The sequence below is a fragment of the Pteropus alecto genome, unplaced genomic scaffold, assembly GCF_000325575.1.
Source record: "Pteropus alecto unplaced genomic scaffold, ASM32557v1 scaffold206, whole genome shotgun sequence".
NCBI lineage: Eukaryota > Metazoa > Chordata > Mammalia > Chiroptera > Pteropodidae > Pteropus > Pteropus alecto.
The window spans coordinates 5,363,082-5,376,202 of record NW_006438906.1 but is presented as its reverse complement, the minus strand read 5'-3'; the positions used below and the strand labels follow the sequence as shown (position 1 = coordinate 5,376,202).

The 13,121-nt window shown below is 39.3% G+C and overlaps 1 protein-coding gene across 1 annotated transcript in view; it reads right to left on the bottom strand.

The window, feature by feature from the left end:
- Positions 1–3,280: 3,280 nt before the first annotated feature.
- RASEF (RAS and EF-hand domain containing) overlaps positions 3,281–13,121 on the bottom strand; it is a 62,825-nt gene continuing 52,984 nt past the window's right edge. Inside the window, 2 exon segments of the mRNA XM_025049733.1 lie at positions 3,281–5,422; positions 12,096–12,172. Of these exon segments, the coding sequence (XP_024905501.1) occupies positions 5,317–5,422; positions 12,096–12,172 (183 nt within the window). The 3' untranslated portion in view covers positions 3,281–5,316.

The window sequence follows — 13,121 nt, the reverse complement described above, 5'->3', positions numbered from 1 at the left end:
TCAATGATTTCCTTCTCTTTTAAACCATCCTACACAACATCCTACCCTATGTGATACCCCAACTTTGTGTCCATCAAAATACCAAGATATGTGGGAGGTAGTCAATGAACTTTTGTCAAAGTGAATCCTCTACAATGCCCCATGTTCCGAGTAATCTGGTAAATTTTAGGAGTTCTGTTACTCATTGATGGCAGTACCCAGGGTCCTGAACAAGACTAATGCAATTAACAGTGCTTCAAAAAGTTTTTTTTGAGGGTGATGAAAGTGCCAGGTATTATTCCAAGCCTGTTATATATATTAACTCATTTAGTCCTTACAACCATGAGAAAGGTACTTTATCATCCCTGTTTTACCAATGAAGAAGCTGGTAAATCCCCTTGTTCAGTTAACTGGCTAGTAGGTATATGAGGCCAGGTTGAAACTCTTTGAAACTTTGAAACTTTGTTCTAGTCACAACATGCTGAGACTGTTCTAAAGTATTTGCTTTAGAACAGAGATTAATCCCCTTGTTCAGTTAACTGGCTAGTAGGTATATGAGGCCAGGTTGAAACTCAAGCAGGCTGGCTGCAGAGCTCAGACCTGTGGCCACTAAAATATGCTGCCTCTTATTTATACTGTCCATGACTACTATGTGTGTGTCTGCAGAAACTCTGCAAAACCTGCCTCATTGAAACAGTTAATTCTTTGATCACCCATTCAAGTACTGTGTGCAGCAGAAGGGAGGCAGCTGCAGACCACAAGGGCTAACGATTTGGGGCATTATGTCTAGTTAAGTACGTATGAGAGCAATAAGGATGCTGGTCAATTAAAAAGAGTACTATACACGTGAGAGCAGGCAACCTCATCCTAGCTTGGGAGTTCAGAGGGGAAAACTCCCTGAAGGAAGTGATGTTTAAGCTAAAACAGAAGATGAGCAGGAGTTAGCTAGGCAGTGTGGGGGGCAGGGAGAGAAGGATGGATGTCAGAGAAAGGGACTGATCCATGTGGTCATGAGGATGGCCAGAGCAAGTCCTGAAATTTTTCTACAAAGGCTCCGCTCTTTCTGGCCATCCCCCTACCCAAGCTGGTTGACCTGCTGCGCCATAGTACCGAACACCATGTATTCATTCTTTTCTCCCACCAGCCAGCTAGCTGCCCAGGACAAAAAGACAAGGGTTTAGAGGCACAATTTCATGTAGGCACCTCCTAGAATTAAAATTACTTCAGGGATGCCTGCAGTATAGTTAAAAGAAACACCCAAAAGGCCAAAAGAAGCCTACTTTATTGAATTTACAATGCAGAAAATATTTGTAGTTCCTTAGACATTTGCACTGCTATAAAAATTATACTTTATGGTATAATTATTAATGGTTTGAAGAGAAATAAACAGTATAAACGAAATATGACAGATACTAGAAAAATGTAAACTATATAAATCAAAATCATAAAACAATTTTTCAATACTCAGAGGCCTACTTAATATATACATATGAAATTTCTTATACACATATACAATAAAAGCCCACAAAAACCATCACTCTGAAGCCAATCACTGTACAAATATGAAAATAAATCTTTATCTTGAACCTCAATTTTATCTTCAGCAAGAGGGTTGTGCAACTTGGATTTATGCAAATCATTTAGTATTAAATAATCAAATGTCACATATGTCATATAAAGCAGCAAGTGGAAAAAATAAATTATAAAAATGCATGAGGCTAAAAGTTAACAGTAAAAAATGACTTCTTATTCAACATTCTTTTCCCATGATGAAATTAAAATATTATCCGGTGTGTCAGGATACATAAAAGGGGAGCATAGTATAATTGTGATTTTAAAGGCTCTCAAAGGAAAAATTTAGACAAGTTACTTGCATAGAACTATGTAAATGTATCAAATTAAGTCTAAGTTAAAAACATGAAATACAGTCATGTATCACATAAAGACAGACCAAATTCATGGTGGCTCCATAAAATTATAATGGATTATAAGCAAAAAGTTTGTTTGCAATGTTGAAAGAAAAGGCTGGACCCAACTATGATGTCGAGTTTACTGCTAGCTCTGGCTGGTTTAGAGGAAGCTCAGCATATTGCCCCACCCGAGGCCCGCCAATGACCGTGGCCTTGAGTTAGGGAGGGAGAGAGAAGAGGAGGCTGGGGAGGGGAGGCTGCCCACCAGCCTCCATACTCACACACTCCTGCGCACAGGCTCACTTCACCTCATTCATCTTTACTCTGTTTCTTTATCCCTCTTTCCTCCCAGACCAGACCAGAAAAGACAAGTGTCCCTCTCCTTCTCTCTCCCCATCACTTCCTCGTCTCCTTGTATTATTTCCCTTCTCAAGCTTTATCTCTCTAGGTCTCCTTCAATCTCTGCTCACTCTCTCTTTCTTCCTTCCCTCTCTCCCTTCCTCCTCCTGATATCTACTTTTCCTGCAATGACCGATTCCTCCACAGCCCTTCCTCTGCCCCACTAATGCCCCACTTGTGCACAGAAACACTTTACCTTTTATACCTTATTTTTACTATACCTTTTTAATGTTTAGGTGTATTAGATAAACAAATAGTTACCATTGTGTTACAGTAGCCTACAGTATTCAGTATAGTAACATGCTGTTCAGCTTTGTAGCCTGGGATCACTAGGCTATACCATATGACCTAGGTGTGTGGTGGGCTATACCATCTAGTTTGTTAAGTGCACTCTATGATGGTTGCACGATGACGAAATCACCTAATAAAGCATTTCTTAGAACTATGCCTGTCATTAAGCGACACATGACTGTATTTTTGTTCTTAATGGAAATATACTTTAAGAATGCCATGAAATCAAATGTTGGTAATAATCACGATTTCTTAGCAGTGCAGCTGAAAGATCTGTAAGTAGCTTTTCTTTAAACAAGATTACTAGAGCTATATTTTGTTCCCAAAAAATTTATCCAAGTTCGAATAGTTAAAGATGATCGCTTTGTCTATCAAAGGCGCCTATGTAATCTAATGGATTTGGGCATACTGGACATATAATTCAGAAGCAAAGACCAAGATAATACTTCTGCATCAAAGGCATACTCTTATGTACAGATGGTAAGATAAATAGAGACACTTTGGGGAAAATAAATAAAGGCAGTATGATAACATGTATAGTAACATGGTTTTGTGCAATTACACCAAATACCTAAATGTGAGTCCCATATGTCAACACATATGTGTCAGGTCCATTCTAAACCAGGCTCCATAGATGCCACCTAGGCAAACAGCAGTGGCAGAACGTTCATCTCACCATGTCACAAAAATGGCCACCACTCCCTCCTGTTCAGTCCAACAGTTCCCCATAAGCAAGGCATTCTTTCTGGTGAGAATGTAAACTTTTTTTTTTTTCCTGGAACCTAAAAGCATAAAATCGGAAACGGAATCCATGGTGGAGTTGCTATGGATAGCTCCAACCTTCCAACAAAAAAAAACCTAAATGTCATCAATAGAGAGAAGGCACAATAAATGATATCATGACTATTTGTAATCTGTGTGTGTAATCTATCTCATTAATCCTCATTACAACAAAAATGAAGGTTGGAGAATTTAAAGTTTGATGATAAAAATCATAAACAGGAGAAAAATTGCTACAATGAATTGTTTTAATTCATCAAAAAAAGGAATGTTTTTAACTTATGTAAGACAATAAATAACAGCTTATTATTTAAGTTTTCTGGGCAAACTACTTGGGGCCTGAACTTATATGAAGCAAGGTAAATTCAGACCTCCGGTTGGGAATAATTGAATTGGTTCAGACCACTGAAAATCAAAATCCCAAAACCAGGCTTCACTGACCCACCCTAGAGTCAAGTGTTGACTCCTTTGGCTCTTAGAGGTATTTTAGTGGGGAAGTCGGGGAGGCATTGTGGGTTCTAGAAGGAGAGCAAGACCAACCAGGACCTTGGTGAGGATGAGTCACTAGTCACATTCATTGAACAAAAGACTGTGATTCCTTTCCTAATCACGGTTCCTCTTTTAAAGAGATGATTTTCCAAAAACCATACATAACATTTCTTTCATTGTTCATATTTAAGGAAGTGAATGCTGGCAAATAGGGAGTAAAGGGATCTATATTATATTGGATATTATGCTTTTAAACCATGAGGTTTGAAATAAACATGCCTATTTTCGTTTGGCAAAATGTTAAATCATTCTAAGGGCTGATGTAGTTTTTTAATAAGATACAATTCAGAGATCATAAAATTCACCCTTTTAAAGTACACAATTCAGTGGCTTTTAGTATATTCACGAAGTTGTGCAACCATTACCACAAAATAATTCCAGAACATTCTCATCATCCCCAAAAGGTATCATATATCCATCAGCAGTCACTGTCAGTTCCCTCCTTTCCCCAGCCCTGGGCAACTGCTCACTGGTGTACTTTTTTAAGTGAAGAGCAACAACTTTCCTGGGCATTATACTTTCAGAAGTATGTGGCGTTACTATGTTTTCATTAAAATTTTGAACACTGAATTTAAACCAAGGACTTTGTAAGTATTCTGAGATCATAAAATATTCCCTTTTATATACAACTATTTTTGTTACAAAAATGTTTTTTCTTCATACAAATAAATAGATTTTTGTGTCTCCACTGGAGCCTAAAAATTACCATTATTTACTCAATTAAATTCTGCTGTTTCAGAAGTAAGAAAAATCAATACTCCAGTATTTAAAAAGTACATAACCAGAGTCCTTTTTAACCGTGGGCTATGGTGCTCTCCTCACTGCTCAAAAGCGCTACCGAATGTGAGGGCCAAGGCCAGCAAAGCCAAACTGCCTTGTTTTACAGATGAAGAAACAGATCTAACGTGGGCTGTCGACATGCCCAAGACCACAAGGCTAGTTAACAACAAAACTAGGATGATCACCCCCTTTTATTTACTAGGATGATCACCCCCTTTTATTTGTACTCTGTTATTAAATATTTGAAGGCGATGTCATCAGTCATAGGTTATCTACAAAGTCAGTTATCTACCACATGAGTCTAATTATGTGAGTTTCTTCTACAGCTTTGTTCTGAGCATGTGATTATTTTTTTTCAGCACTTAAAAAAAACTTTTACAGGTTATCTTTTAAGACTCTGTAAAGATATGACAAGTGTATTTAATCAGGGGATCCAAATCATTCATGGAAACATAGCAAAGAAGAGCTGAGGTTCCAGAGGGACCGAGAACACAGTTCAGACTTCCCGCACTGTAACTCTCCATGTGACAGTGTCCGTGGGTGGCACCACTGTACGTAAGAAGCAATGAGTCATACAAATTCTGTACTCTGCAAACGAAGACTTCAGAGGCCAAGGATGTTTTTTGCTTTAACCCTTGCAACAATTCTTCATGTGGGTTGACTGTTTGGAACTGCTCCCAGTCAGATTGGTAATGGATTTGCTGTTATCCTCATCAGTTCTTTTTTTCACTTCCCTAGAGAAAGAGAGAGATAGACGTAGAGACAGAGGTAGAGGTAGAGATAGAGAGGGGGATTACTCAGGTACAAAATTAAACCACAAATGGCTCCGTAGGAACAAAAACAGCACTGCTGAGCACTTGCTATGTGCCATCCAGACATTGTTGCAAACGCTTTATAGGTGTTAACTTATTTAATCCTCACAAAAACCATAGGAATTGTTGTGCCCCATTTTATATTTTATATATGAGGAATCCCCTTTAGTCACACAGCTGGAGAAGGGGCAGAGCTGGGATTCAAACCCTGCAGACTGGCTCCAGCACCTGCATTCTGAGCACCAGGCCCTACACTCAGGCATGCATGCAGATGCACATGCACAGGTACATATACACATGTGTACACACATATGTACACAGACTCCTCTTGCTCTCTTCTGTGGTTTCACATGCATTATAGTGTGCCACACGCACAGCTCACTCTTAACAATCTGGATCATGGCTCCCATCCTCAGCCAATGCTTGCTGACATTAACAAAAGCAATGATGACTTTATAAGCATTCTTTAATTATACATGATCCTGAAAGTGACAATGGTTAAAATCCACCAAAAAAAAAACAAACAAACAAACAAAAAAACCTTCCTTTAGCATCTTCCTAAATTTCTTTTAGAATTAACTGTTAGAGGAAACACTAACAAAAAATCTCCATGATCTCAAGTGTCCTTCCAAGTGTAGCCCCTGAGGATGCTTGTGAAATATCAGATCCTGAAGTCTTACTTTAGATAAGCTGAATGACAATCTCTGTGGGTGAGGGGAGTGTGACAGCTAGTTCCCAAGACATCCCCAAACAATTCCACCCTTCCCTGTCAGTGCCTGGTGCTCCCCCAGTAAGAGATAGAGCCCGTGCACCACTCCCTTGGTCAGGACCGGCTCTGTGACTGCTCAGGCCAACGGAACACCATGGAAACGGCATGCTGTGACTCCCCAGCCAGGCGTCAATAAGGCCTGGCCGCTTCGAGCTGCCATTTAAACTGTCCAGGGGGAGAGGCCAGCAGAGGAGCCGTGGGAGATGAGAGAACGCGAGGCAGCGCACCCTGGTGGCAGACGCGAGGCAGTGCACCCTGATGGCAGACGTCCAGCCTGAGATAGCCCAGCGGCCATCTGACTGCAAACGTGGGAGACACCGAGGAACCTTCCAACAGAGTGAAGCCAATTCTGGTCATCTCAAAAAATACAAAGGGGCTATTGTTTTAGGCAACTAAGTTTTGGGGTGCTGTGTTCCAGAGCAGTAGACGAATGAAACTGTTTATAGAGTGGTAGATACGGCAATCAGCAAGTTCTCACTACAGCAATGCTGCTCAATGGCAATAAAATGTAACCCACATATGTAATTTAAAATTTTTCAGGAGCTACACTAAAAAAATGTAATGAGAAAGAGGTGAAATTTATTTTAATATATTTAACTCAGTAGAATGAAAATATCATTTCAGCATGTTATCAATAAAAATATTAATGAGATACATTACAATTTTTATAGTATTTAATATATACGGCACATCTCAATTTGGATTAGCCATACTTCAGGTGGCCAGTGGCTACCAATTTGGTCAGCACAGCTCCTGAAGGTGCTGATAGGTGTTAACTTTTGAAAACCACTGCACTGTGAGTAGGAAAAAAAGAGAAAATAATTCTTACTGAAGGCCAGCTAATAAACACTACGCTACACGTTTTCATATTTTTCTTATTTAATACACACCACAACACACACACACACACACACCCATGACAGGTGACAAGTGACAGGCAGCATTATTACCCTCACTTCACAGATGAGGAAACAGTCAGGAAAAAAAAAAAGAAACACAATTCAGTCCCTAAGACCCTGTAAGACTCATTTCAGACTTCTGACCTCCAGAACTGTAAGATATATTTTCACTGCTTAAACTACTAGGTTAGTGGGAATTTGTTACAGCGACAACATAAGACTAATACAACTTGCAGTTGCAAAATCTCCATCATTTGGTCATTCAACAAATATCCAATTTATGCCCAGCTCTGGGATCCTCAATTAGTGAGCTCTGAGGCAGAGTCAGGAGTCTAAATAAATCATTACCAGGTCCCGAGAGAGCAGCTACCACACACGCACAGTGTGCTGCAGGAACACAGAGGGTGCACCGCAGTGTGCTAGGTGCAGGGAAGGCAGGCCTCATGGAGATGGTGCTTCATGGACACTTCGAAAGCAGAGTGACCTCTTGCTAGAATAGGAATTCACCTTCAGTTAATGAGGAAAGGACATTCCAGGTGCAGGGAATAGCATGCACAAAGGCAAAGAGGCACAGAAGAGCTGGGCCACCACTGGAAACAAAGTTTGCTACGTCTATAGATTATCATTGGTTTGGGAGGCAAGGTAAGAGATAAAGTCAGAACGGTAGGTCAGGTCAGGCTACGAGAGACTAAGCCACGTGCTAAGGAGCTCACACTCTATGCTGTAGGTAGGACACCAGTGTGGGGGGTGTAAGCAAGAGAGTAAGTATTAATTGCATTTTTATTTTTAAAAATTACCCTGATTACAGGGTAGAGGATAATCTGATGTTGGAGAAATGCTGAAGCAGAAACTTAGGTGCCTCCTGCAAAGGCAGGAAATTCCCACACAATAAATTCTCAAGCCTGAAGCAAAGCAGAGGGAGAGAAGGGAGAGGTAAGAAAAGAGGGAGGAGATGGAAGAGAGAGAAAAGAGGAGAGAAAGGGAGAAGAGAGAGAATGAGAGAGAGAGGGAGGGAAGGAAAATGACTGAAAATATGAACAAATGAAAATATGGACAGATTCAGGACAGACTACAGAGAGGTCACTGAATGAACAGAGCCCCAGAACTCACTAGAGGTAGATGATGAAGGAAGATTGGGAGGAGTCAAGATTGACTCCAATTTACCATTTTTAATTATAATTTTGGTAGTTTCCTGAGAAGGGGAATATAGAATGAGAAATGACTTTAAAGAAAACTTAATACCTTAGAATATGTTGGGTCAGTTATGCCTACAGAATTTCCAGTTGTTGGGTAGGGATATGGTTATAGAATCAAAAAGAGGTGGGGGTTGAAAATATACAAATTGGAAGTCACCAGCTAGAAACAGTTCCAGAAACCATGAGGATGGAAGATATTAGGCAGAAAGAGAGTAAAGAGGAAGAGAGTGCAGAATGAAATCCTAAAATTATCAACATTTAAATAGCAATCCAATGATTCAGATTAATAGTGACAAGTCCCAATTTTGCCACTTAGTAGCTGTGTCACTTTGAGTAAGGTGATTAATCACTCTAATTCTCAATTTTCTTATCTATACAATGGGTATAATAAACACAGCATCCTCATAAGGCAAATGACATCTCTCCCTTCTGGGAGGTCCAGTGGCCTCTCTCAGCTACATATTATATGGCTGCCTGGTCATACGCTTTTCTTTTTTATTTTTTCTCTAACATTAAATTGCACAGCCTGTCTCACATTCCCTTGATATCTCTATTGAACCATGTGCAGGGCTTTCTTATGCTGAGTGCTCATTATAATACATGCATTATTGAACCTGAAAGCAAATAAGGGAGCAAAATAGGTATCCACATCATTCATCTGGCCTTCAGTTTCTTTAATCCACCAAAAATGTAGGCATGTCTCTTTTAAGGAAATTAGAAAGATATAATCCCAAACATCTAAAACAGGTTTAAGGTTGGGAAAATTAAATTATCTCACCAAAAACTACCATTTGCTTAACAACTACATTTTAAATGACTCAATCTTAGGAAAAGATTTTCGCCCAAAGGGCTCAGTAATTGCACCAGACTGATAACATCAGCCTGAGCTTTCTACATTTTTCTCAAATTTCAGGCCATTGAGCAATTGAAATGGCTGTTGAATTTGAATCAATGGCAAAATGTTAAAGCCTGTGGTTCTGGAGATGGCAAATTCACTTACCAATGGACAATGGTTGTGATGAATGGCCTACCAGCACTATAGGGAAATTGCATTTCTAAGAAAAACTTTTCCTGGGATTGAGAGGTTTTCCAAGAAAAAGCTGAGTAGTTCAGGTGGTTACGCAAACATTTACGGCCTCCCTTCAAAAATGAATCCTTCAGACAGTGCATATCCATAAACCCATCTAGTTCAAGTTTTATGATATGACATGGTGTGAAAGGAACTGTGTTGGGAATTATCTATCTTACAAGCTCTAAATCAAGAACTTACATGTTTTGCATTACCTGTGGAGACTATACTGTTTCCTTTTAAGACTTAGGTACTTTGACAAGTAAATCAGGAGGCAGAGTATAAAGCAAACTGAAGTTTTTATATATTTGCTTTCTTTATAATTTTCATATTTAACAAACTGCTAACATGACTAGAGACCTCAAACCGGCCATAATGCAGTAACAACAATAAAAAAATAAATAAAAAATAAAATAAAAACGACTTCTTGACTTCTTAATAAATGATTCACAAGAAGTGCCCTCGTTATCAAAATGCCTGTGCACACAAGTGTTTTATGTAAACAAACCCAGGCCTGGTGGAAGCTCCACCATATAAACAGGGCTGCTGCTTGGCTGACTCAATACACTGGCAGGAGCAGATGGGGACAGGAGGCTTACAGCCTCTCCCATCTTTATGATATAATAAAGAAAATCGATTCTGCACTCTGGGTGTGACCATGGCAATATGGAGTCATTTAACTTTAACATGACTCCACAAGACAAGTCAGCATTAAATAACTATTACGTTATTCAGTGGAGTACAGGCTGTTACAGAGAACCACACTTTCAGAGCTAGAAAGGGCGTTAGAGATCACTGTTCAGCCTCCTCTGTTATTTTACAGTTTAGAGATGCCTAAAGGAAGACAGGGACTTGTTCAAGACTTCGCAGCTATTCAGGGGTAGATTTAAGGTTCGACTTTGAGCCTCCTGATACCACAATCCTTCAACACCTTGGGCAGCAGCCAACAGCCACACAGAGGGCCTGACCTGCAGCATCCTTTCCTGCTCAGATGGAGCAGCAATTCAGCACTGCACTGCCCACGGCAGCCCTGAGCTCCTGTCCAGCCTTGGGACCAACGATGCTCTAAAGACCTGCAGATCCTTCCCACACCCATGTACCTCACCAGGCACATCATTCCCATCCAGGAAGTCTCATGTACATTGGAATGAAACACCCACACAACCATCTGAAAACAGTGAACACACTGACCAATTCAGCAATTACTCCATCTTCAGTCCACTTCGTTGAAACTCCCCGCTTCCCCATTTACTGAATGTATCTTGTTTGACCAAAATGGCTGTGCACCCACAGGTGTATGGAACCCATTATTTTACCTAATCTATGAAGGTTTTATTTTGGCTCTTATTTGACAAATGTGATATTAGCCCACAATTATTCTACTAATCACAAGCAAAAATTATGTAATTCACTTGAATTTATACATGTTTAAATGTTTGCTTTATTTTATTTATTTATTTTTTTACCTGTTTTAGGTCATACTCAAAGTTAGCACTGTTTTTGCTCTAAACAAAAATGATTTCCAGTGTGGTAGTGGGAGGTGGCTCTCTCTCTTGGACGGATGTCAAAGGAGGTAATGTTCAACAACTCTGATTTTAAGCTCAAGGCATCCTCCAAGGCCTGCCACAAACTAATGCCACACAGGCCACCTAAGGTTCTGGGGCCCATTCCCTGATTCTCTCAAGTGAGAGCCACAGTCTCTGCCAAGGCCCCAGTCCACGCCTTCGATTAACAGAATTCTATTCTAATAAGCACTATAAACATCAAGTTAGTTAATAGAAAAGCAGCATTTAAAACACTGCAAAGTATTTTAACTGTCAACGTATACTAGCAGAAGAGGCCAATTATCGTACTCAAGTTAAGATTCTTGTAAAACCTCACAAGTGATGAGGAAAAGCACTATATTATGTCTAAGCACTATGCCTAAAATTACGTCTTTGCTTTGTCAGCAATTAAAGATCATTGGCAACATACATATTTTTATTCTTCTTTATTTTTCTTTTTTTGGATATTTAATCCTGTTAGGCCAATAATAAATCATCTTTTCATTTGTGGCAGAAAACCAGGCAGAATAGATTAAGTCTAATAGATAATGTTGTTATTTCCTAAGAATACTCTAAGGATTAAAACACATTTATATCCAAACTCCTCAATGATGCAATTTCTTATTCTGATCTACATCCCGAAATGTTATTTATTATTAACACCATTGCTTTGGCTTAATGATTATCTGGGTAATAATTTTAACAAAGTGCTTCCAACTGGCATGACACATAATTTTACTGATGTTTTATTTCCTTTACCCTGGAAAATGTCGTAATAGTTATATTCATAATAGTCTCTTGTATTTAAAATCTCATTCCTGGAAATGATTCAAATAAGTTAACTATTAGCTTTGTGGTGACATTTTCCAGAAAGGTCAGCACTACCTTGGGTACACCTGCTTTGTTCTGGCAGTAAAAGTATTTTGCCCATGTTTACAGTGAACAAGCAGCAGTATCGGTTTTTATAAAATCCATGTTTGTTTCTCTAACCACTACTGAAAGACAAGACAGTGTTTTCCAATGTATATTCATGTGATGGTCAAGAAATTTGACATATGCAGCAACTAAGTGAAAATTCAACCCTACTTCCAGTTTTCCAAATATGAGACAAACTTTACCGGGCAAGATGGAGAACAGCTTCCACTATATTTGAACCGTCTTTGGCACTTGTTTCACAGAATAATGCCCCGTAGGTCTGCAGAAAGAAATAGACACCACTAAATAACACTTCCTGAAATTTTAGCTTATAAATCAACAAAATAAAAATATTTCCATTAGGAAAGAACTGTGCGTGCTGCAGGCCTGGGTGTAGGTTACACGGTCGTGCATAAGATACAGAAAAGATGTGATGGCTGCTCTAGAGCAGGAAGAAAGAGAGAAACCAAACAGTAGGGAAGGAATCCGCAGTGGGACCTTTACCCACAAGTCCCCAAATCCATAAAAAATCTCTAAAAACCATAAAATGAAAACGAGTAGTGCTACTACTGAGTTCTACAGCCAGATGTTATAAGGTGAAATAGAGAGTATCTTTGAGGATGCATAAGTGGTGAGATGCATAAATAAGTAACCCTGGGAAATGCTAAGAAATTGTGGGGAGGGAAAAAAACTGGCATGTGTCCAGGAATTATGAATCTCTAGGGGCACATGCGGGACAGAGTCTGACATGCGGATTACATGTGTTTAACGTCTATGTCCCCCGGACAATAAACTACATGAGGATAAGGACTATCTATTTTGTTCCCTACTCTTTGCTCAGCACACAATGAAGTACTTGTCACATGGTAGAGACAATTAAATATGTGTTGAATGAATCTTTTCTGTATTCATTGCCTAGTTTTTATGCTTACTATATTTGGTTCACAGTTCTGAATTTAAAATGAGAGAGATTTCCTAACTTAACATAGTGAAATTCAAACTTCTGTTTAAAGTTTGCATGTATATTCTACATAGAAGTCCTTTCATGGTGCTGATGATAGACAACAATGACAGCAACGTTAAATCAGACTGTTATGGTATGGACTTCTTGGCTGACTCAAGATAAATCTGATTCCATATAGGGCAGGACAAGTCAGAAGAGGGTCGCATAGCACTCTGACACAGTGATCATAACAGGAGGGTAAACACTGCCCACAATAGTATTCTAT